The sequence below is a fragment of the Chionomys nivalis genome, chromosome 22, assembly GCF_950005125.1.
Source record: "Chionomys nivalis chromosome 22, mChiNiv1.1, whole genome shotgun sequence".
Classification (NCBI taxonomy): domain Eukaryota; kingdom Metazoa; phylum Chordata; class Mammalia; order Rodentia; family Cricetidae; genus Chionomys; species Chionomys nivalis.
In genome coordinates this window covers 38,804,379-38,830,176 of record NC_080107.1, presented here as the reverse complement: position 1 = coordinate 38,830,176, position 25,798 = coordinate 38,804,379, and the positions used below count along the sequence as shown (strand labels likewise).

At 44.9% G+C, this 25,798-nt stretch overlaps 1 protein-coding gene across 1 annotated transcript; it reads right to left on the bottom strand.

Moving 5' to 3' along the window:
• Positions 1 to 5,031: 5,031 nt before the first annotated feature.
• Positions 5,032 to 9,027, bottom strand: Il36rn (interleukin 36 receptor antagonist). Its single transcript, XM_057755746.1, has 4 exons — positions 8,896 to 9,027; positions 6,697 to 6,782; positions 5,464 to 5,591; positions 5,032 to 5,256 (listed from the first exon to the last, which is right to left on the bottom strand). Exons 1-4 carry the CDS (start codon positions 8,925 to 8,927, stop codon positions 5,032 to 5,034), a joined length of 471 nt encoding a protein of 156 aa, XP_057611729.1. The 5' UTR covers positions 8,928 to 9,027.
• Positions 9,028 to 25,798: the final 16,771 nt, after the last annotated feature.

Sequence of the window (25,798 nt, the reverse complement as noted above, 5' to 3'; positions counted from 1 at the left end):
CTTGCTGGCTTAGAGTTACCCCAACATATTTAATGTTATTTGAGGCTGTTGTAGAGGGTGTTGTTTCCATGATTTCTTTCTTAGCTCATTCAATCCTCCTCAAAGACACTTGCTCAACTATGCTCAGAGCAGCTTTATTTATATTAGCCAGAATCCGGAAACAATCTAGATGTCCCTCAGCAGAGGAATGGATAAAGACACAATGGAGTATTACTCAGCTGTTAGAAAACAACAATATATATATATATATATATATATATATTGAAATTTTCAGGCAAATAAATGGAACTAGAAAAAAAAATCATCCTGAGTCAGGTAACACAGACCCAGAAAGACAGACATGGAATGTACTCACTCATAAGTGGACATTAGCTGTAAAATAAAGCATAACTATGTCACAACTCACAGACCCAGAAAGACTAGATAACAAGGAGACTCTGAAACAGGAAACCCAGATCTCCCTGGGAAAGAGGAATAGAAGTGATTTTTGTGAGTGGACAGCAGGTGGGTGGGCATGGGAACATGGGGTAGGGCAGAGGAAAGAGACTACTGGAAAGGGGGGCATTTCCGGGTCAGGTAAACACCTGACACAAGGGAATCTATGAGGATGATCTCAGCTAAGACTCCTAGCAATAGCAGATACACAGCCCGAATGTCCATCTCCTGTGACCAGGAAAGACTTCAAGTGGAGGGAGTGGAAAACCATCCAGCCACAAAACCTTTGACTGACAGTCTGTCCTGCCTACGGGATGTGCTGGGGGTAAGGATGGCCTAGAGACTAAGAGAGTGGTCAACCAATGACTGGTCTACCCTAAATTTATGCCAGTTGAATAAGTTCAGACCTGACACTGCCTGGAGCACCAGGAACGGCGGGCTGGATGACCCAGAGACCTAGGACAGAACCAAACACGCCTGGAGGAAAACTATAATGTCAACGTAATGATGCCTAACAATATTCTGCTATACTCATAGATTGGATGACCACCCCAATTGTCATCAGAGAGGCTTCGTCTAGCCACTGATGGAAACAGATGTAGACTGGCAGAGCTCAGAGAATCCTGCTGAAGAGAGGTAGGAAGGATTTTAGGAACCAGAGGGGTCAAGGACATCACAAGAAAACCCACAGAATCAATTAACCTGGGCTCATAGGAGCTCACAGAGACAGAACAGACAACCAGGAAGTCTGCCAGGGACTGACCTAAACACACTACCTACATGTTATAGCTGTATAGCTTGGTCCTCTTGTGGGACACCTAACAGTGGTAACAAGGCTGTCTCTGACCCATTGACTGGCTTTTGAGACCCTATTCCCCATACTGGGTTGTCTTGCTCAGCTTTAATACACGGAGAAGTGCTTAGTCTTATTGTAACTTGATATGCCATGTTTTGTTGATATCCATGGGAGATGTGCCCTTTCCTGAACAGAGATGGAATGGGTTGGAGGGTGAGGGTAGAGGGAGTAGGGGGTAGGAAGGAGGGAAACTGTGGCTGGGATATTAAATAAGTAAATCAAAACCAAATAAATAAATAAATAAATAAATAAATAAATAAAATATTTAATGGTTTTAAAGATTCCTCATTCTAACTCCAAGGTCAGGGACTTTGTATCCCCTGGGAGAAGCATAAATGGAGTTCATGATCTTTAAGGTTACACTTGGGAGGGGAGGCCATTCAGGAGAAGATGTCCTCCAATAATCTGTTCCCAGTGGTCCTGTTGCTGCTTCCTGAAATTATACAAAGCAAGTGCATCCTCCTGCCTGCAGACCTTTGGGTGCTTTAAGCATGAGGTGGCTGCATTTTGTCTTTTCTTAAACACCATCAGCTCCTTTATCTCTTCCCTCATGCCCTGATCTTAAAACATCTCTGCTCTCGAAACATCTGCGCTTGACACAAACCTCAACTGCTGTGGCCCAGGTCTGTGGCTTCTACCAAAATCACAGAAATCTAAAAACACTAGGTTGTCTTCATTTGAACAGCCATGACGCCAGACTCTCTCAGGCTGTACATACCTCCCTTTATTGTTACTGTTACAACAATGGCAAAACAAATGTGTTTCTGTTCCTTCTTTCCCTCTGGATTTGGAAGTGTCAGCTTTTCTAGGCTGAAGTCGTTTTGAATTCTGCCACCCTACAAAGGATAAAGCAACCACTCTGACCTTTGAGGATGAGGTGGGATTTGAACTACTCTTTAATAAGGGTGTAGATGGGGGGAGGAAAGGGAGAGGATGCTCTAGAATTGTGAGCTTCCATGTTCTGTATTCCCCATGCTCCAAAAGTTTGCCAAGTATTAATCTGGGTGCTCAAAAACATTGCTTAAAACCATAGTGACACAGCTCCTTAAGGTCGTCTGGGTTCAAAGCCAACTTTGTACAGGGAGACAGCCCAGAGTATGGTCATAGCAAATGACCAGGGAACTCATCTCTTCAAACGCTTCTTACAGGAGGTGATATCTTAGCAGGGTGTTGAAAAGCAAGTGATTTCTGTCAGCAGCCAGGATGGGTACAATGTCCCCAGATAGAAAATGCACCATGAGACTCTCTGACCCACAGGCAGACATTGTGAATGGGGGATGCAGAAATACAGCCTGGTACCCGAGGGAGGTACAGGTCCTCAGTATCCCCAAGAGGCCTTGGTAGAAATCGTGCTGCCTGTTGCTCAGGAGGTCTTAGCTGCATCTGGACTGCAGATTTTAGGACAGGTGGATATTGCCTCTTCTGTCCTGCCCTCCTTTTTGCTGGTCCTCCTACTAACCTGCCAAGCTGCCAAGCTGGCCTGACAAGGGAGCTACAGCTGAATACACGGGGCTCAGCTCTGAACCCCTTCTTTTGTTTTCACTCTTAGTCTCCAATATTTTAGGCAGGAGTATTAGAGACAGAAGCTGGCGTGTCGGTGGGAAGTAGTGATGGTTATAGATGAATCAAATCTTATGGCAACAGGTTAACAGTTTAACAAGTGAAGCATGTCAGCTTTTAAATATCTTATTTGGGTCAATAAAGGGCTGGTGTTCAGTTTGAGAAGAAAACTGAAAATACTGGAGAAAGTTTTGATCATAACAGAGTAAATGCACATGTTTCCCTTTCATTGGATATTACTTACTCCAGCTTATCAACTTCCCCCAGAGTCTAGAGACGGCATTGATGAGCTCACAGGGTTTCTATGAGACAGGAATCTGGAGGGGGTGGGCAGCTGTGCTACAGTGTCTCATGAGACTGTAATCGAGCCAGCAGCTGGGTCGCAACGGCTGCTGGGTTAAGTTCCGCTTCTGAGCTCACACGTGCAGCTGTTGTCCACGGGAGACTAGTCCCCCCCCCCCCCCCCCCCATGATCTCTCTACAGGGCTGCTTACAGCATAGAGTCTGGCTTCCCCCAGTGTACAGAGAAACAGGCCCCCAAAGAAGCCGTTAAGGTGCCTTTTATAATCTACCCTCTGCAGTAGCCCGCTATCACCTCCGCTGTATTCCAGCGTCCAGAGATAACTCTGGTAGAGCGGTAGAGGGAATGAACCCCAGGAAGCAGAGGTCGCCAGAAGCTCCATGTTCCCTCCAGCTGCTCGGGCCAATCATCCACACTTAGAAACTTAAACCAGCAGAAATGTATTCTATGATAGTGCAGGGGACTGGAAGTCTGAAGTCAAGGCCCCAGCAAGGCGGCATGCCATCTGAGGCTCTAGGAAGAAACCCCTCCTTCCCTCTTCCTGGCTTCTGGTTTTACACATAGTCCGGGGATCCTCTTTGGCTGGTGGCGGCAATGTCACTTCAACCTTTACCTCCGTGTCACAAGGACCTGTCCCCTGTGCCTCTTCTGTGTCGAGTCCTCGTTTTTGAAGGACACCAGTCAAGTGAGAGTTAGTGCAGCGCTCTAACTGTAAAGACCCTGCCCTGGTAAGGGCATCGTAGGTTTGGGAAGGACATGAATTTGAGGAGGGAACTTGCTAACCAACACAGTATCCCTAGGAAGCTGGCTGCCACTCATAATCCCAAGGGTTGCGATCATCCCGGGTCAAAGTGCAGGGTCGCTTTTCCCCTCCCCTCCCCTACCTTCCTCCTTCCCTCCCTCCATCCCTTCTTCCTTTCTTTCCAGTGCAAACTCTTTACATTCTTCCTAGCTTTTCTGGGGTTTGCCTCTTGCTCTCTGCACCTGCCCCTCAGGCAGCCCAGCTCAATTTAGATTTCACTTCAGGGTAGCAGAGGGTGAGGACAATCAGAAGTTATGTATGCTCCACTTCCCACCACATGGATTCCTTTCTTCTTCTTCTTATGCAAATAACATGCCTTCATAATGGAGGGTTAATAAACACAAATAAAAAGTCACCTATACTGCCCCCACCTGGACATTGCTACAATTGATGTAAGCACTTCCAGAGCCCTTTTAAAATAGCTTAGTTAAGTGTATTTTAATTAAGATGAAAATGCAAGCAAGACATGTTACTTTACAGTAAGCTCTTTCCACCTAATATTAACGAACATCTTTCTGTGTAAGTAACGACCAGAATCTGGGATGTTTTATTAAACCTCTGGTTTCAAACCAGAGCAGAATGCCTGGCCATCTTCCGTCTTCTCTTCTGACATCACCCTCTCAGTCCAGGGCCAGAAAAAGACGGCAGGGATAAAAGAGGCAGCAGAAGCCAGCAACAGGATTGAGGGATGGGGCTCAGCCAACCAAAGATCTTGGTGATGCCTCCTCCTCTTGCCCGGGAGGGAATGGCAGAGCTTCTGAGGTTCTGTGCCAGATCTCACTAGGCGAAAACAATCTCCACCACTCGCTCACCCAAGAATCATTTTATGTTGTTCTTTGTTTGTCCTATATGGTTCGTATCAGAGTCTCCACACTGAGCTCCAGATACCCGAAGAATTTACTGGCGCTGGGAAAGTGGGAGAAGAGAGTGGCTGGACCTCCTAAGTCAGAAGTGGGAGTCCCAAGAGGAGGGAGAGGAGGGGGTCGCCCTTCGTGAACCTCCTCCATCACTACCTGCCCCCCTCCCCCACATTGCCTACTCTGCCTCTGCCCTGAGGGTTTGGGGGACCACGCAGCCCTAGTCACACTGCTGAAAGTAGAAGTCCGTGATGGGAGCGTCCCAGGCGGCATCCTCAGGGATCTGGGTGAGCCTGACAGGCTGGTCAGCTTCGGGCACGGTGCAGAGGAACCAGCCTGGGAAGGCAGCTGACTCGAAGCTGGAGGTGAGGCCCATATCTCGCCGGTAGAAGGTGAAACTCTTGGATTCCTCGCTCCCAAGGTAGAGCTCCATAATGTTCACTGGCTGTAGAAAAGGGGCATGGTGGATGAGACACAGGAGTGGGCAAGAGAGAGGGCTAAGCTGGGCAAGGTCAAGGTCCTCAGAGAGGAGGCAGCGCTGGTTTAACAGTGCCTTCGCCGTGGTCCAGGGTTATCTGGGCTGTGGTGGCAGAGCATGAGTGCCTCTCCTGGCTCAGGCCCGGAATGTGAAGAAGCTTGCAATCAGACTCACCTCAAGTTTCAGAACTGGCTCCTTCTCTGTCCCACAGGACAGGCATTGTCTTCCTCCCTGAACACCCAGGATGACAGGGCACAGACTGGCATCCAGTGCCCGATTTGGGACAACGCTGATCTCCTCACCTAGAGGAAAAAGGCAAGATGCAGGCACCTGCTCGTCCTTCCGCCCACTTTTCCCCCCAGTAAGACCTTAAAGGGATTAGAACCAGTGTGAGGCGTCCTGCCTTCCGCTTGGCGCAGATCATAAACCAAAGTACAGGAACACCAGGTAAACCCATTCCTCTTGCTCAGGGCCAAACTTTGATTCTCTAAATTACAAGAGATCATCCCTCTCACCACTCCCTTTAACTCCCTTGACTCCTTTTTCCAGGTCCCCTTTTCTGGACTTTGTCATATCCTGTTAGAGTTGTGTCATGGCTTTAGCCCCTGTGGGATTTCTGCAGAAGAGGATTTCCCTCATCTTCTCTGTACATCATCCATCTCCCCATGTACAGATGCACAGACATCCACACACACATTACATCAATATATGCATATGTATATAGATATAATCACACACATGTATGCACCCCATGCGTATTACACATAATCAAAACATACATATCCATAGGCACACATGTAAGCAATCCTTATGTGCTTGTATAAGTATGCACATACATACTTAAGCACATTCATGTATGAACTTATGCATTCACATATAGCTATACCCTCATGTAGTGTTCACATATGTACACACAATGCAGCAAAGGGGTCTGTATAGATCTAGGACCCCATAAGGGTGCCCAAGCAAACATTTATGCAGCAATGTGGAAAGGCCTGCCAAAGTATGAGGGCATGATGAGTAAGCAGGAGGCCAGAGGGGGCCCCACTATCCAGATGTCAGCACCGAAGGGATCCAAGGATCTCTAGGGAGCAGAATGGTGAGCAGAGCCCACCTACTTGGGAATGGAGATCTATTTTAGCCTTTTGTACAGTACTGTCTCCCATGGAGATAGAATGCCCAAAAGAGTTCGTGATGGAAGCATAAGTCGCTTGTCCTGGAAAAATATCCTACCTCTACACAGAGGCTTCCCTGATGTTCTCACTTGGCTTGAAGCCTGTTTTATGATGCTCTATCAGACATGGTCGTTCTTGTGTCTGAAGGCCTGCCACTGGTTTACAGAGCCATTTAAAGGCTCCTAAGGCATATCACCTAGAGTACAGAGGCCTGGGACTCATAGATACCAACCTTTAACGACCTTCCCGGCATGCAGCCCGCCAGCCAGCAGCTGGTTATTGTGCAGATAAAGTATCTTCAAGGCTGAGTCCTTCATTCTGAAACACCAGGAAGGGACAAGACTCCGTAAGGGTAGGGATGAGCACTCTGCCTTGCCTGGTTCCAGAAAGTCTCCCCAAACTTAGATATCTTCTCTTCTCCTATTTCTACAGTGCCAGACACAGCCACCAACGTTCAGTCCTGGTTCTGCAGAATGACCCCTCTGCCACCCATCTGTGCCCGATGTCTGCTCTCTTCCCTTCTTAAACCTTTTATATCCCAGAAAATCTCTCTGCTCAGTTGGAAGAGCCTGTGAATTGGAGCCCGGGTTCTTCAAAGCCCAGGGACCACCTCTCCAGCCTTCTCAGATGTCCTTGACACACAGGCTTCTTTGACTAAACCTGTCTTGAAGAGCCTCAAGTTGTTTGGACATTCCTGGCCCTGTGGGATCCCTGTGAGCGAAGAGCTAACTCTGCGCAGGAAGGTTTGGAGAAGAGCTGCAGCCAACAAAACACTTGTCTTCTCTTCGTCGCTGAGCCATGACAGTGGCTTAAACATCACTCACAACCCCCCTTAATTAGAATCTGCTGCTTGGTTTTTTGTTTTGTTTTGCTATTTAAGACAGAATCTCACCATTTAGCCCTGACTGGCCTGGAACTCATTCTGTAGACCAGGCTGGCCTCAAACTCATAGTTCTGCCTGAATCTACCTCTCGGCTCCTTCTTACTGAATACTCAAAGCACACTTGCTTCCACTGGGCCAAATATTCTACCCTGAGGACTTTCTTTAAAGTCCTATTTTACTTTTCAAAATGACTTTTCGGCTGATTTTTTTTTTTTGACACTCTGTAAGGTGAAATATGCTTAAGTAGACCTTATGTGGAATTAAGTAGACCTCTGCTGATGTCATACGGGGATGCTTTGCAGTGTAACAACTGCTTTGATGTCTGGCTGAATATTTTAGTGTGTGTGTGTGTGTGTGTGGTGCATGTTCACAAGTTTGAGCGTGTACATGGGCCCACAACTCCATTTTGGGTGTCTTTCTTAATCCTGTACCACTTTATTACTGAAGTGGAATCTCTTCGCTGAACCCGGAGTTTGCCAATTTGACTATTCTAGGCACCTTGCCCCAGGGATCTCCTGTCTCTCCATCCCAGGTGCTGAGAAAAGAGACTGGCTTCAGACAGCCCCCAGGCTTTTATACAGATTCTGGGGGTTTGAACTCCAGAAGTCACATTTTTCCCAACATGAACTTTATCCACTGAGCCAACTCCCCAGCTCCAAACATGATGAGGAAGCAGTATTCTGCAGCCGCACTCACTCAGAGAACACGAGTGCATGAATTATCTCGGGGGACTGAGCCTCAGAGAACATGCTTCGAGAAATCCTCCAACCCCTTGGCAGCATAAGGATTGTTCTGGGACCCCCTACCGATGATACCCAAATCCACAGGTGCTCAGGCTGTTAGATAAGATGGATGTAGTACTTGCGTCTTACTGATATCCATCTCCTGAATACTCTAATCCTCTCTCCATGGCTGTCATACCTAACGACATGCAAACAGCACGTAAGTAGTGATGCTGTTATTTAAGGAAGTAACAACTAGGAAGCCTGTGTATGTTCGCCACATATGCAAATTTTCATAATATTTTCAATTCTGTTTGTCGAAGCTGTGATTGAAGAAACCACAGATGCAGAGGGCTGATTGGGTCCAGTAAGAGTAAAGACCATTCTCATCTGCTGCTGTCAAGTCTGTAGTAGGGTGCCTGGCTCAGTGCACACCAGGGAGCAACAGAGAAGGTTTTGTGCTATACCCAATCCCAGGAAGGGCCATGGAGGGATTACCACAGTGGCTGAGCTGATGGCAATTCAAGGCTATGGGAGGCAATAGTGGAGCTCTGTAAGGGAGAGCGGACTCTCCTCACCAAAGGCTGCTGCTCTAGACTGCCTAGTTGCTTGTCCCATTCCCAACCCACACACTTAGACCCAAGAGCCTGTGAGAATCCTGCTCAGTTCTTCTCAACCTGAAGAAATCCAGAAAAATCTCCAAGGGCAGGATTGGTCCCATTTTCCCAGTTAACTGTGAAGGCCCTGCTGGGATAACAACACCTTCTTGTCTACCCGGAACTCGCTTTTCTGAGAACGCCACCAGATCAGATGACCGAATACTCACCGGAAGCACAGTGCCCCACTCAGGACCATCATGAGCGCCACACTATGGATACCCTATTTTGAAAGAAACAGCAGGAAATTTTGGGCAAAGAACAGGCTGGGAAACCAGGGGCCTGAGTAGAAAGCAGACTCCAGAGCCCGTCAGCACTTGAACAACCTGTCCACAGCAGGAGATTCTGGACCTGAAAGCCAGGAAAGAGCCCACAAAAGAGCCCTCAGCTCTCTCCTTCTCCAGGCAGGAGCTTGTGGTTGTCCGCCTGCTCTTCTGAGATGCCTTGGTCCTTTAAGTACACAAAGTACACTAATGATCCAGGGAGGAACCCTGAAACTCACGAGGGAGGAGCAGGCTTTCCCAGAATGATTTCACACCATCCCAAACTCCCCCAAAGCACCTGCTGCTGCACCTCCTCTCAATGACGGAAACTTCTCAAGACAGCCTTCTTCCCAGGGTTCTGAAGGGGTTCCTCTGGCCTTCCCAGCTCTTCCCAGAAACACTCAGCTGCTTCAGATCCAGGAAGCCAGAGCAAGGTTCTTTCTCCCCTCCCTTTCTCCCTCCCTCCCTCCAGTCTCTCCTTTCTGCCTTTGCCAGACCTATGGAGCAGTTGGAGGCGGAGATCTGCTTAGGAATGTTTAGGCAACAGTTGTAGAAAAACCAGAAAGTCCAGACAAGCAAAAAAGAAAAAATATGCATGCTTACCTGTCTTTGGATACATTAAAAAAATGTCAGCACTTTTTCCTTTGTACACATTTAACTACAGGCAGCTTTCCATATGACAATGCCATAGAAACCGTGATTATTTTTAAGCTCTATTTTTGTGCAGGAACATAGCAAAATATCTTTCCGTACCAAATATGATAATGACATTATAAGTCTTAATAGCCATATAGTAGTTTATGTGTAGCTATAGCATCATTCATGTCTACTCATCTACTTATCATTGGTCTCCTACAATTGGATTTATTTGTTGTTTGATTTTGTTATTGAACACTGCTGTGATAAAACTTTATGATTGTATATTTTGTCTTAAATACTTGATTAGTAAAATAATATGCATTTATGAAATAATGGATATGTTTTTAATACCGCCACAAATTGTGGCAGAATTAGAGCTCAGGATCATTGCATAAGAAATATGTTAGAAGTTTTGAATACTTCTGATAACTATCGACTGTTATTGTGACACTCATCTCTCAGAAGAGTAAATTTAATGTACAAGTTGTCTTATGAAAAATTGTCCGATGAACTATTAGTTGACTAAATTGAACTATGCTATAATATCTAAAAACTAAAATGTCAGGAAGAAGCAGCCTGTAGGCAAAGCAGAGTTTTAAGGAAGATTGTTCTTATCTGTTAGAGAAGACGATAATGTTTCACCTAAAAAAGCCAGAGATCCAGGACATCTTTTGTTCTTCTAGATATGACAGGGACACTGCACCCAAGAAACCTCTGTGATGCCTTAACAAGACCTGCAGAATGACTACACCAGCCGACGTGTCATTGTGGATGAGGGAGTTCTCAAGGATGAGCACCCTAGTAGGTTATCCAGTCCCAAATGGTCAGCACTAAATGCATACACATACAAGAAACACTAAACAGACTAAGCACCTTATATATAGATGTGTGTGTAAAACAATAATAATAACTATAGAAGAAACAGTCTTGAATTTGAGAGAGAATAGGAGTAGTTACAGGGGGAGCAGAAGAGTAGACATGATGTAAATATAGTACTCAGGTATGAAAATCTCAAAAATATAAACACTTAAAAATTTTTAAAAAGCCAGAATACCATCTGCCCAAGTCATCTACCCTGACTTCTTGCGCCACTGAATTGTGTCCAAGTGCCGGTGCACAGTGTCTGAGGCCCTGAGACAGAATGCTGCTTGTGTGTGACTGGCCTGCAGGGATGCGGCAGGCTTGCTGGTGTAGAAGCAGGGATGTCTCTGCCAGTGTTGCCACTAAATGCGCTGACGTAAGGACCCGCACAAGGATAGATGAATGGAAGGACGCACAACCATTGTTAACCAAGTCTCCACATGTAAAAAGAAAATGATGTCAGTATGGGGTTTGGATCTCCCTCTGGCACAACCTGAAACAGACGTCCCTAACAATTACCTCTCTCTGGAACATATCCCTTGGTTCAAGTCATTCATTACTATGGATTAGCTCCCAGTGTATGCCTATGCTGTAGTAGCTTCATTAAAACACGTCCTGGCGTTCATCTCTACACCATTCAGGGTATGGAAGTCATAGAATCTGCCTAGGTACTCATCAGTGAATGAATGGGTGAAGACAATGTGGTGTACACATATTATGGAGTCTTATTCTGCCATAAACAATAATAATATTGTGTTACTTCAGGAACAAATGGAACTGGGGCTCAACATGCTAAGTGGAATAAGCCAATCTCATAAAGACAAGCCATGCAGGATTTCACGCATTTGTGAAATCTAGCTAGAAGAAGAGAACAAGAAGGTAAAAGGGGGGTTATTAGAGATATGGAATCAGAAAGGAGGAAGAAGAGGTCATAAAGAGTCATAGAAAGAATGATTATGGTCAAAGCATATCATATGCAGGTATGGAAATGCCATGAGGAAACCATTACTTTAGACAACTAAAGCCAACTCATGCTGAAATTCATCATCATTGTGAATATTAAGAAGTGGAATAGTTGGAACCTTTGAGAAGTTATCAAGTCCTGAGGGCAGAGGAATGAGCAATCTATTTAAGGATTACAGGTTCATGAGTTGGATTAGCTAGGGTGTGGATCTGGTATACGAGCCACCTTGGCCCTAACTCTTGTGTATGCCTCTTTCACTGGGCAGTCCCCTAACCCAGCTTCTTGGGTTTCTGAAGAATCTTCACCACAAGGGAGGCTTCCCTAGATGCCAATGTGAGCTCAACTTTCCAAACTTTATAAACGAGTCAAATAATCCTCTTTCCCATATAATCAAGGCACCAAAAAAAGTGGATTGTGTAGATTCAAAATCTGTCCCTGGATTCTTGGATATTTCAGAGGAAGCTTGTCATAGGGGGAGGGGAATATAAAAACGTGAGCAGGAGAAAAGCAGAACACCATACATGCATGTGAATGTCTATGGGAACATATCAATTTGGATGCCAACTAAGATTAACAAAGAAAATCATCCTACAGGAGATGATCCTTCATTTGCCATTTCTTGAGAGTAGGCTAAACCTGGTGACTTGTTTTCAACAAATACGTTCTGTGGCGGGAAATGACAGTGTCACTTCTGAAGCCAGGGAGTAAGAGGCACTGCAGCTTCCTCCTGGTTTATTCCTGGATTATTCCCCTGGGGGGGAATTCAGCTGCCACATGACAAAGACACTCAAGTGACCTCACAGAGAGGCCCACACTTTGGAGAGATGATGTCACCAGTGAAGGTGTATTGTTGACGTTGGCACAGCCATGTAAAGGACCCAAAGCCTCAGATTCATGGAAATGGCAAAGCCTTCCTCTGGGCCGTGTATGGATGTTGGTGAACAGTTGACTTTTAGCTAAAAACAGTATATTCAGAAAGTATCAAGCACAACTTCCTCATTTCCCATGACTGCAGCCCAGAGCTGCTCCTCTACAGAGACCCCTGCCAATACTAGCTAATTGTGTACCACAAACCTTCCCCCTTGTTCAGATGTATTTAATAAACACACTGAATTTCCCACTTGCAGGCTCATCTCCCTCAGAACCCACGGCCCATTTAATGCTTGCTTTTCTGTATGTGCGTCTTTCGTTTCTCCATTTCCTGTTGCCCTAGTCAGGTCAGTCCCAAAGTGCGGCCGACATGGTACCACACAGCACTGAACAGAGGTCTCAAGCCAGCCTTGGTGAGGACCAAGCTCAGAGGCAGATCCTCCACCACAGAACGAGCCTTTCATTGTCAACAGCCCAGCTGATACCTGCTTGGCAAACTCGTGAGAGCCTGGTGGAGGACCCATCTGATTCCAGAACCACCGGTTTCTTGCTTTAGGTTTGGGCTCATTTGCTAACTATAATGACTAGCTAGCACACCTTGTCACAGTGATTGGAAGTCTGTGTCACCCTGTTTTTCCTTCTCCACAATAGTCAGTGGCTTTCTCCCCTTATCAGCAAACATCTCAATTATTTGTGGTCTTCATATGTCCTAGATGGTGTCGGATTTGGAAGAGGGGCAGTATCTTCCAGGTGACTCATCACCACCCTTATGGCAACGGCCGTACCTCTGAATAGACAGGCATAAGGGAGTAAGACAGTACATCATTCATTTTCTGAGCATGCGTGCACAAACAGTCCAGGGTCCCCCGGAGTTAGGCTAAAGGTTTGCCTGACGTTTTTCCTACTCTTATACTGTGTGGCTACTACTTCTGTCTGCTTTATGAATGTGGAACCAGACACAGAAGGATTCTTTACATTTTACTGATATATAATAAAGCAAAAATTGAGACTAAGATGACCCCGAGGCTGTTGACTCCAAGCAGAGTCGGAGTAATCCCTTTAGTACCCGAGTCAACCCTTACTGTTTTTCTGGTCCCTACTGCACTGTGAATAAAAGATACATCTTCACTATGATTATAAGACCCTACAAAGTAAGGCTCCCATGAACCATTAGCCCCTCCTTTCCTCATCAAAGAGAGCGAGAGCCGACATGGACCTTTTTCTCTTAGCTGAGCCAGTCAGGGATGCTCCATCCAGGACCTTTGCACCCACTTATCTCTCTGCCCAGATAGCTCTGCACCAAATGCATCACTTGCTCCCTCCTTCGCCTCTTCTAGGGCTCTGATTCAGTGGCGCCTTTCCATCCGCCCTCACCATTGTATGCATCTGTTTGGTTCTCCCACGCTCCCCTCGCCATTCTTCATTTTTTCCCGTGGTACTCACCACCATTTAGCCTATTGTACAATCTATCAAATACCCCGGTAAGTATCAGATTCCCTTGCCTAATACCGCTGGATGCCGTTCACATCAGGGGAGGTTTTCCCTGTCAATTTTGTGGGTGGATGAAACCTAAACACTTTGGATGGTCCTAGTTTAGAATGTGTTTCTATAAACAGATCCTGTACCAGGATGAATGATATACTTTCTCAAGTTACTAAGGCCAGGGAGTTGTCTAATATTTTATCATTGCTATTTTACTTCCCATTTTCTTGATGTGGTAGTTAAGAAGATGGGTTGTGGGACTGGAGTGATATCTTGGTGGTTAAGAGCATTTGCTGCTCTTGCAGAGGACCAGGGTTCTCTTTCTCAGCACCTCCATGGGGCAGTTCCTAACCATCTATAATTTCAGTTCCATGGAACCCAATGCTGACTCCTGGAATCCATGGGCACTGCTCTCATCTGATACTCATATCTACACTCAGGAACATAAATTAAAGAAACAATTCCTTTTTGTCTGTTTGAGACGGAGTTTTGCTATGTAGATCTTGCTTGCCTGAAGTTCACTTGGACTAGGCTGGCCTTAAACTCGTAGAGATCTGCCTGCCTCTGCCTCTGCCTCTGCCTCTGCCTCTGCCTCTGCCTCCCAAGGGCTAGGATTGAAGCCTTACACCACTATGCCCTGCCCCACCACTAAGCTTCAAAGAGCATGGATTAGAAAACTTTGGCTTTTGGGTCAAGATAAGCCTAACTACTTGTTCCATAAATAAAGTTTTACTGTGATATAGTGAAGTAATATTTGTTGAAATATTGCCTACGGCTGTGTTTACAATATGAAGGTATGTGTAAATAATTGTGACTGATACAATGTGATCTGAAAAAGTATTTACTGCATGGCCATTTTAGGCACTTCCCAGAATAATGGCCAAGTCACCTGATCTTTTTACATTTTACAAATTTATATATAAAGTGAGAATTGTACAAATGATAATAATACTATTATTGTGTGAGTTAATACATGCGTTTAGTGCCTTGTAGGAGGAGAGAGCTGCTTGTTAGTTCCTACTGCCCAGAACTGAAATAATCATACAGACACTGTATTATTTAAATCACTGCTTGTCCATTACCTCTAGCTTCTTATTGGCTAACTCTTACATCTTAATTTAACCCATTTCTATCAATCTGTGTATTGCCACATGGCATTGGCTTACCAGCTAAAGTTCCATAAGGCTCTGGCGGGTCTAGATGGCTTCTCTCTGACTCCACCTTCTTCTTCCCAGCATTTCCCTGCCTACCTCTATTCCCTATGCAGGCCCCAAACAGTTTCTGTATTAACCAATGGTATTCACTGCATACAGAGGGGAATCTGACATCACATTCCCTTTTCTGTTTAAAGAAAAAGGAAGGTTTTTATTTTAACATAGTAAAATTACATAAAACAGTTATCAAGCAAGAATTACAGTTACTATATATATATATATATATTTATCTTTTATCATAACTAAGGAAAACTATAACTATGAATTCATTAACTCCATCAAAGACTCCAGAAAGATATAGTATTACCTAAGTAAACAGGAAATGCATTGTAAGCAACTTCCCAAACTCTAGAATTGACAGAGACTTCTTGCTGCCTGGACAGTCACCCAAAATTCTTCTGTGCTGTTGGGGCATCCATCTTCAGCCTACTGGGCCACAGTATTCAGCAGACTTTTCCACAAAGCAGGAAATTTCAAAGACAGTTCTGCCTATATTGGCAGTTTTTGTCTGTTATTTTCTTCTTTGTCCTACAGAATGTCTAGCAGACTCTCTCATGAAGCAAGAACCTTGAAGGATCGTCTCACCTTTAGGCAAGTTCAGCATTCATTTCTCTGCGGGTTCCGCATGTCCAGTTCATGAAGTAGCTCAGGGAAGAGCAGTCTCTTGTCCAAATGACTAACCAACTCCATAAGGAGCCTCTTTAAGGCCCATATTCCTCATAAAGTAGTTGGTGCTGCCAGGAGCAGATGTGTTTCACTGTCACGAAAAGTCCTAATTTCTTAAAACATTTAAATGTCATATTCTGGAGGTCTCTGAAGAATATCTGATTGAAATATATCTCTATATATCTAGAAAACCTAACTAACATGACTATAAACTTGACTATTATAGATGACTATCTATTAACCTATATTTCTTAATTATACATTAAAATTTAAAATGAACTACACAATCACAATACCTTAATCAAGAGCAGAAATATATATATATATCCTTCCCAGTCAAAAAATTCAAAGAAAACACAATAATATACATAATCCAGACTCTCAGTGAATTTCCCACTTTTATGTGGCTTATATTTTTACTTCTTTTAATCTATGACTGTCTATACTGTGTCCTTTTAAAGACTTTGTTTTTTATAACTCTCTATACTCTTTTTCTTCTCTCTCCTACATCTACTTACATTTATCCAACACTGTGACCCATTTAGAGGTCTTTTATGTCTGAATCTGTCCTATTGTGTATCTGTAATTCTTTACTGTCTTGAAAAGCTTTTAAAATGGTAAGTAGCTTGGTTGCAGTAGCTCTGGATGCTGGCTCTGCCTCTCTCCACTTTTAAAATGGTGGAGGTACCATTACTGCCAGCTCTGGGATCACCAGGTAGGAGCTGCACTCAGCACTTTAACTCTAAGAATGAGCGTACAGCACATAAAACCTTTTAATCTTAGTAATGGATAGATATGTCATGCAGAGCTTTGCACTGCCTGAAAAATATCTCTGTGTATAGCAGCAGGAATCTGCCATGCTCTCCTGCCTGTGCATCCCTAGCAGTCCTGATCCTGCTGCCTGTCCAGGTGGGGTGGGGGGTGCTGAGCTGCAGGCATAGTCTCAATTACTTTCCCAAGCAGGCATACAAGCACCCAGGCCCACCAACCCTATTTGAGTGTTCCATAGCCGGACTTCCAGAAAGAGTCAGAATTTGTACTGGCAGATGGCCCAGAAAGTTGGCATTTTAAAACTGCTGCTTTTTCCCTGCTACTGCTGAATCAGGAAAACCTCTCTTAAAGGAGCCATGCCTCTGCTTGCTTCTAGAAAACAGAGCCCAGCCAAGAAAATGCTGCTACCAAACCATGCTTAACTCTATTTTTTCATGTCTAGGTTTTGTTTTTGAGCTCTCTCAGGATTTTAAGTGAATTTTAGCTGGACACATGGGTGCCAGTTTGTAGGAGGAGAGAGCTGGTTGTTGGTTCCTGCTGCCCAGAACTAAAATAATAACACAGAAACTGTATTTTTAAAATCATGGCTTGGCCCATTAGCTCTCACTTCTTATTGGCTCTTACATCTTAATTTAACCCATTTCTATCAATCTGTGTATTGCCACATGGCATTGGCTTACCAGCTAAAGTTCTGTCAGGCTCCAGTGGGGCTTCATAGCTTCTCTCTGACTCTGCCTTCTTACTCCCATCATTTCCCTGCCTACTTCTATTCCCTACTCAGGCCCAAGACAGTTTCTTTATTAACCAATGGTATTCACAGCATACAGAGAGGAATCCCACATCAGTGCCTGTCATGTAGCAGGAACTTGAACAACAGCTATACCATTATTGCCAAGAACAGCATCCTCACCACCAGCATCCTCACCACTAGCAACATCACCACCACTATCCCCATCACCAGCATCCTCATCACCATCCTCATTACCAGCATCCTCACCATTAGCATCCTCACCATCAGCATCCTCACCACCAGTAACATTACCACCAACATCCTCACCACCAGCAACCTCACCACCAGCAACCTCATCACCAGCATCCTCACCAGCAGCATCCTCACCAGCAGCATCCTCACCACCAGCATCCTCACCACCAGCCTTGACGTCACCACCACTTCTTCACCACCAGTGCAGTCTTTTTTGTTTCCACAACAGTCTTAGAGATTTGTCTCAGCTTTCTGATACAACACATCACTCTGCCTAATTTTTATCTCTTTGTATAAAGAGCGTGGTAATTTCCTCTGCACTGAGATTTTGAGAGGACCTAATGAGGCAGAGCCCATGAAGATCTGACTCTGCAGGTAGCACAGATCCTGGTCCCAAATTTCCTGTCCCCTAGGTTCCCCCCACCTCCTCTGCACTCATCCTAAATATTAAAGAGAACATCAGAGGCCTAGCTTAGATTGACCTAAATCTGAAGCAGGTTTCAAGACCTAATGCCATCTTGTATGTGCTTGAGCAATTTCTCCACCCAACTCACCCTGTTAAATGACCACAGGATTTGTTATTAGGTTTTCAAAGCTCTGACAAGAAGGGTTAACTTTTTTTAAAAATTTATTTATCTATTTATTAAAGATTTCTGCCTCCTCCCCACCACCACCTCCCGTTTCCCTCCCCCTCCCCCAATCAAGTCCCCCTTCCTTGTCAGCCCTAAGAGCAATCAGGGTTCCCTGCCCTGTGGGAAGTTCAAGGACCACCCACCTCCATCCCGGTCTAGTAAGGTGAGCATCCAAACTGCCTAGGCTCCCACAAAGCCAGTACGTGCAGTAGGATCAAAAACCCACTGCCATTGTTCTTGAGTTCTCAGTAGTCCTCATTGTCCGCTAAGTTCAGCAAGTCCGGTTTTATCCCATGCTTTTTCAGACCCAGGCCAGCCGGCCTTGGTGAGTTCCCGATAGAACATCCCCATTGTCTCAGTATGTGGGTGCACCCCTTGCCGTCCTGAGTTTCTTGCTCGTGCTCTCTCTCCTTCTGCTCCTGATTTGGACCTTGAGATTTCAGTCCGGTGCTCCAATGTGGGTCTCTGTCTCTGTCTCCTTTCATTGCCCGATGAAGTTTGATATTCAGGAGGATGCCTATATGTTTTTCTTTGGGTTCACAAGAAGGGTTAACTTTTGCTACATGTTTACTGTGCCAGGCACTGCGTTAAGGGACAGCCAACTCTTGTCTTATCTCCTAGTCACATCAGTCATAGAGGGCAAGAGCTGTTTTTATTCCCACTTAGTAGAAAACAGTCACCCAAGGCCATAAATTTAGTAGGATGTAGACCTGCTGTTGTGGACTTTCATGTCCAGTTCATCTAGTCTATATTCCTTAATGGAGAACAACTTTGTAGATTATAGATTTAAAGGGAATGAAGATGGGTAAAGGGCAGAACTAGGAACGACTGCACATCACTGGCAGAGTCTCACTGCCTGAAGGACTAAGGGTCTATTTGAAAAGAATGGGGTTTCAGAAACAACAAAACAGCACAGCTAGTTTAGACGAAGAAGGCTCCACTCAGCACTGGAGCAGGCTACCTTGTGGACAGGGAGGCTCCTCATTGGGGAGGCTTTGTCGAATGAAGGCACGGAAGAGAACATGTTGCTGAGGCAGGGAGCATGGAGGTGTGGGCAGAAGAGGGTGTCTTATAACCCCCGACTTCCTTTTCCGTTGAGCTATACCATAGAATCATCCTGTGGGGCTGTGGCGATGGAATAGGGAGCAGCTTTGAAGAACAGACTTGAGAAAGACAGAGAGAAGCCGGTGGGTGGGGTCACAGCACTTCAGCTGGTACATCGAGGCCCAGTAGGGGATGTAGGTGGAGGTGGAGGGAAGAGGTGGTGAGGGGAACAGCCAGTTCTACCGGCTAGGACCGGGCATAACGTGCAGACAGCCCACATGGTGGGCGAGGCTCCCGTGTCTGTAGCACCCACAGGCAGTTTTCCCTGATTGTGTCACCGAGGAAAAGAAAGGGCCACCCTAAGGTCTCCACCCGAGATCCAGGTCAGTCCCAAGGGGCACTTCCCTTGTAATAAATATCTCAACAATCTCCAGACCTCGAGGACTCTCTCATGGATTGTACGGTTTGTGCATTGCTGGGAGGAACCTAATATTAAACTGAAATTAGCCACAAGAAAGACAAATGCTGCTGGGTCAGGAAAAGCGTGAATCTGGCTCCATTCACCCTGGTCTGGACAGGCTCTGTGGGCTGGACTGGAAATCATGTTGAATTGCCAGTCTCACACTGAACAGGAGAGGGCGCTAACAACCAGTATAAGCTAGAGAGGCTGCCCTTAGCTGATATTCTAATAGCCACAGGACTGAGTCACGTACCTAATTTTCCATTTTTTTTTTTTTTCTGCAAAACACCTGAACAGCTCACCCTGGCAGGCAAGCGCCTAGACACAAAGACTTGGCTTGGGCTCATGCGTGCCTGGCTGTGGGTGCTTCAACTCCCTTCTCTTGATTTTGTCAGGAAGGCCTGGCTCTAATGGAGAAGTAAGGGCGCATCACATCCTACGAACTCCTCGATGACAGAATCTTTTTAATAAAACAAATTTTAATCAAGGTACTAGATACTATTATGGCCTTTGAACAAAGTGTCTTAATATATTTTTCTTTTTTCTCTTTCTTCTTTCTTTCTTTCTTTCTTTCTTTCTTTCTTTCTTTCTTTCTTTCTTTCTTTCTTTCTTTTTTTGGTTCGGTTTTTGAGACAGGGTTTCTCTGTAGCTTTGGAGCCTGTCCTGGCAGAAAATCTTTTCCAAAGCAACAGATCCCTAGACCCAAATTTTAAAGTCAAAGTACCCTTTTTAAGCATTTTCCAGAATCAAATGTCTCTTTCCAGTCAAAAAAATTAAACACAATAACATACGTAATCCAAATTTTCTGTGCATATTCTTATTTTTTTTTTACTCTTTTTAATTTGACTGTCTATTCTTTGTCTCTTTAAAGACTTCCATTCTTTTGGAGGCTTTCAGTTCACCCTCCTGCCTCCTCTTTATTACTGACCTGCTGGCCAGTCTTCCAGAGGGCAATTTCTCAGCGTGTCACTAGTTCCCGATCTCACTGTGAGTCTCCACTTCTAATGCACTATAAAATACTACAGATTACTCTATGCCTGTTCTACACACTCTGTGCTCTATGGTACGGTAAGGTTCATGAGCCAGGCAAGGGGCTAGAGATTGAAACACACACGTGCGTGCGTGCACACACACACAGAGAGAGAGAGAGAGAGAGAGAGAGAGAGAGAGAGAGAGAGAGAGAGAGAGAGAGAGAGAGAGAGAGAGAGAGGATCCTTGACTAGTGGCCACACCCTAACTCACAGCTGCAAACCCACCAGAAACCACTCCTCTGCAATCAAGAACTCCTGAGGGCCTTGTGCTCAGAGCAGCTGCAGCAGATACAGGAAAACAAGTTGTTTACTCCAGTCAGGCAAGGGGTCACAGGAAATTCAGGGTCTGGAGGTCCACAGTCCCAAACATACATCCAGAAATGGAATTGCTAGATCCTATGGTATTTTTATTTACATTAAAAGTTATTTTATTGTGTACTTATGTATTTATATGTTTATTGAGAAAGGGATTCTTTGTGTAGCCTTGGCTGTCCCGGAACTGCCTCTGTAGATCAGGCTGGCTTTGAACTCAGAGATCCATCTGTCTCTGCCTCTTGAGTGCTGGGATTAAAGGTTTGTGTCACCACCACCTGGCTTAAACATTTTATTTTAATAATATATTTTAATTAATTTTTTGTGAATTTAATACAGCATGTTTGGATCATATCCAATGCCCATTCCTCTGCCTGTCTTCCTCCTAGATCCACCCCTTCTCTTTAGCCCCCCAGTTCATGTCTACTTTTTTTGAAAGAGACAATCTTGCTGTAGATGTTCTTGTCCTCTGGCTCTTCTGCCTCTCTCTCCTGTGATGTCCCTGAGCCTTAAGTGGAGGTTTATGTTGTGAATATGTCAGTTGAGGACTGGTACCCCTCAGTCCGTTGTTCTCTGCCTTTTGACCAGTTAAAGCTTTCTGTGATGGTCTCCATCTGGTGCAAAAACAGGCTTTTTTTGGTGAAGGTCGAGGCTCTTATCTGTGGATATAAGGACATATTTAGAATGCAGTTAGGAATTGTAGGGTCCACGGCATCAACCAACCACAGGTAGCTGGTTAAATTTACAGCATCAGGCATGCATTTCCTCCTATTGAGCAGGTCTTCAGTCCAGTTTGGTGGCTGTTGGTTGTCCCCAGTATATGAGCACGGCTATTGCACCTTTTGGAATATCTCGCCATGCTGGGCATCGTGGTTCTGGGCATTATAGCCAAGAGGGGCTATTGAATGCTTTTCTCTCTGTGTAGCTTACAAGACTCCTTCCAATACTGAGACCAAGGCTTCCAGGCTAGGTCTACATGGCTTCCTCCAAGTCCTCTGGCTGAAGTGTACAATATCTTCAGCATGCGATCGATCTTTCCTTCTTTCTCTGGAAGGCACCAAGCAATGGCAATGACCAATGTTTTAGGAGTCTCTTAGATTCTCCCAACCAACAACTTGAAAGGAGGCTTCCCATGCCTAGCATAGGGGGCTTTGCTAGATAGTCCATCGTTTTGTGGGGAGTACTGTCACCCTAATTAATATAACCTCAATTAAATTATATACATATACACACATGTACATATACCTATACACAGACCTACATGTTTTATGTAATTTGTGTAACCATAAAATACTATGACTCCCTATGGATTTTTCAAATATCCTCAGTCTTATTTAGCCCTCCCCATCCCTTCTCCCTCTGTGTTGTCCTCACTCCTGTCCCCAGTTCTGGGATGCTTCTTATTGTCAGGTGAACTGTTGTACAAATAACACTCGGTCCAGTCAGCAAAAAGCATTGCTCAGTTCGGTATCTTATCTCATCAGCATTCCTTACTACTTGTTCTATTAGCTATGGAGCAAGGAGTGTTCAGTTCACGGAGGGAATTGAAGGGAAGTCTGTTTGTTCTTTTAGCCCCACCGGTTTTTTCAATCATATAATTTGAAGTTGTATGATGAGGCAAATACACATGCTGAATTGTTCGTGTTTGGGAGGTTTGACACAGCATCGTGGATTGCCCGTCTTCATCCCTGTTAATCTTTCTTTCCTAGCGCTGATAAAGTCAGTACAATGTTCTTTCATTCGGTATTTATGTGGTATCAGAATCAATTCCCTTTCATCTATGTCCTTATAGCTTAGATTTTTTTGTTTCTGTTTTTGTTTTTTCAAGACAAGTTTCCTCTGTGTAACCCCTCTGGCTATCCTTGAACTCACTTTGTAGACAAGGTTGATCTCCAGGTTGGATTTTCTACCAGCTTCTGCCTCCGGGGTGCTAGGATTAAAGACATGTGCCACCACTGCCTGGCTATTTTTAGATTTTTAAATTAGGTTTCTTGCCGACATGCAGTTTTTAAAGACAGGGTCTTCTTCTAGTTTACTTTGGCCTGGAACTCACTATCCATCCTTCCAGGCTAGCCTCACACCTATAGCAGTCCCCTGATATTCCGCATTTGGGGATTCCCAAGTGTGGGTCATGGTTGTATTCTCTGAAATCTACCATTAAGTCTTCCCCTTGGAATCTTGCCATAGTCCCTAACTACTGTCCTTGTCTGGCCTTAGATCTGTGCCCACTTAACCAAGAAACCTGGGCTGGCACAGAAAACCTGGGAAGATTTGAAAGGGAGGCAGGGAGGCCATGCAGGTGTGAGGGCTCTGGGCTTCTGGGGAAAAGAAAGCACAGAAAACACCAGGAAAACCAGCCTGGTCTACAGAGCTAGTTCCAGGACAGGCTCCAAAGCCACAGAAAAACCCTGTCTCGAAAAACCAAAACAAACAAACAAACAAACAAACAAAAAAAAAACCACCAGGAAACTGCTTTTTCCTGGACTTCAACGTCCACCCAGCCCTGACCAGGATAAGACAGAAATACGGTCACATCGCCTTCCTGTTCAAAACTCTCTAAGGGTGTCAGTTCATCGTAGGACACTCAGAACCCTTGCCCTGGTCACCCCAGCCCTGAGGACCCACCCCTGCTTTCTTTCCCGCTGGATTTCCCTGGCTTCAGTTTACACTGGACCGGTGCCGGTTCTCCCAGATTGCTCCTTCTTGGTTCACTGGGCATCTGCACAGCTCTTGCTTTTTCTGAAAACATTCTAACCATCACAGGGTTCTTAAAACAACAGGTCACTGTTTTCTCTCTAGGATGATGGAGGCTAGTCTGTTTGCTTCTTGCCCCCAGAGTCTAAAATTCACCTACTTTCCAGAGGTACTGTATATTTTCATATCACTCTGATTATTTGGGGGTTGATGTAGTCTGGCCTACAGCTAAGGTATTTGGAAAGAATTTGATCCTCGTGAGCTTGCTGTTAAGATTTGATAGGTGGACCCGTGAGCACTTGGTATAGGCCTAATTATTTTCTATTTCTTATACAACTCCTAAATGCTTTGGGAATTATGCTTTCTAATATTTTAGAATATTTTTATCTCCAGCCTTAGGGACAGGAAGAATTGGTACCAGACCATTATATGAAATCCGTATAATACATTTTTAAACAACATGAAATAATTTAAACTTCACCTACTTCATTAAGGACACATGAGGCCAAGGGCAACCAATAATGTGTAAAGATATAAATAACAAATGAATTGGTAAACTGAATTCAAAGCAATGTTTTCACAGAGAAGGCAGGAGATGATAAGGACGGGATAAACAGAAAATAGCAAGATGGTAGCTAGTAATCCGGCCAGATTAATATGCAAATTAGATACAGATGCTATAAACACACTAATTCAAACACTGAGTTTTTCAGATGGCATGGAAATGCAAGACCTAGCCAGGGAGTGGTGGCCCACACCTTTAATCACAGCTCTTAGGAGGCAGAGGCAGGCAGATCTCTGAGCTGGAGTCCAGCCTGATCTATAAAGCAAGTTCCAGGACAGCCAGGCCTACACAGAGGAAACCCTGTCGCAAAATTAAAAACAAAACAAAACAAAACAAAAAACTCAAGATATAGTTAGGCATGGTGACTGGCGAGGTGGCTTTTCTGTCTTCTCTCTGGGCTGGTTTTCTTCTGTGAGAAGGACCAGTGACCTGTAAAGGACTGTTGTGAGGAATAAAAGATTATTCAGGAAAGGAGAACCCTGACGTCTTTATCAGAAACAGAAGCTCTCCTGAGCTGCAGCATACTAAATATGTAAACTCCTGAGATCAGGACTGAGATTTGCCATGTTTACATATTTGCACTCACATTTACATATTCACATTTATATTAACATATTTACATATCACATTTACATCTTTACTTTTGCCAGGCAAATAGCACTTTGTTGTCATGTTGCTCACTGAGTCAAGACAGCCACACCTCTGCCTCAAGTCCAGAGCCCATGTCCTCTGTGACTCAACTTCTAGCCTGTGCATTTCTTCACTGTTGTTTTCTGGTGTGGGTTCTGCTTTTGTTTCTCCAGGAGCCCAGACCAGTTACACCTGTATTGCCTCCCTGCCTCCCCTCCAAGGGCTCACAGGTCCTCCTTGCCTGGCACAGGCTTCTTGCTAAAGTGGGCACACCCAGGGTCAGGTGATAGGGCTGCTGCCAGGCTAATTAAAAGCTCTGGAGTCCTCGGCAAGCTCTCAGTGCCTGCAGATCCAGCTGCAGCCAAAGGTTTGATTCCAGAGACAAGAACCTCTGTGGACAAAGGTAATTTCTGCTATTTCGAGCCTTCTGAGGGAGACCTTTCACTGCTTTCTGTTTAGCCCTGGGTGTTTCTGGAGGCCTTGACCTGAAGTGCAAGGTAACAGAGAAATTAGAGTTGCTTATAATAAAAATGCTGCTTACATTTTTGCTTATTTCTGCTTTTAGACAACTCTCATGTGAGGCACTGAGGTTCTTGGACCGGGAGGACTGTGAACTACTGGTTCTCATGGTAAGAGACTGTGAACTTTGTAGATCTCGTGCTATTAACCAGAATCTCGGAATCAAATATCTCTAGAGATGTTTGAGAGACTTGTGATGTGGCCGTGGATGTTCACATGCAGAATCCTTGGAGGTGCTTCTCTGAATGAAGAGCAAAGGGACACACAAGTCAGAGGGGCGGGTTTTCTGACAGAAGAGCAGGAAGTGTAGCCAATCCCCTAGCTGTGGGGAGCTAGAACAGGGGTGGGCAGCACACCTTGCTCTGTTCTAAGCCTGACGATTCAATGTACAACAAGGCACCTGGGGTGATGGAACGTCCTCACCCTCCAGATGTGGTGGCGTTTCAAAGCCATCAACACCCGGAGACCTAGGAC

What these genes read in the sequence shown, in the direction of transcription:
- Il36rn (XM_057755746.1), bottom strand. Translation starts at nt 8,927, where the DNA reads ATGATGGTCCTGAGTGGGGCACTGTGCTTCCG. An exon ending in TGCCGGGAAGGTCGTTAAAG is followed by an intron (nt 5,592 to 6,696) that starts GTTGGTATCTAT and finishes TTTTTCCTCTAG; the next exon opens with GTGAGGAGATCAGCGTTGTC. An exon ending in AGCCAGTTCTGAAACTTGAG is followed by an intron (nt 5,257 to 5,463) that starts GTGAGTCTGATT and finishes CCTTTTCTACAG; the next exon opens with CCAGTGAACATTATGGAGCT.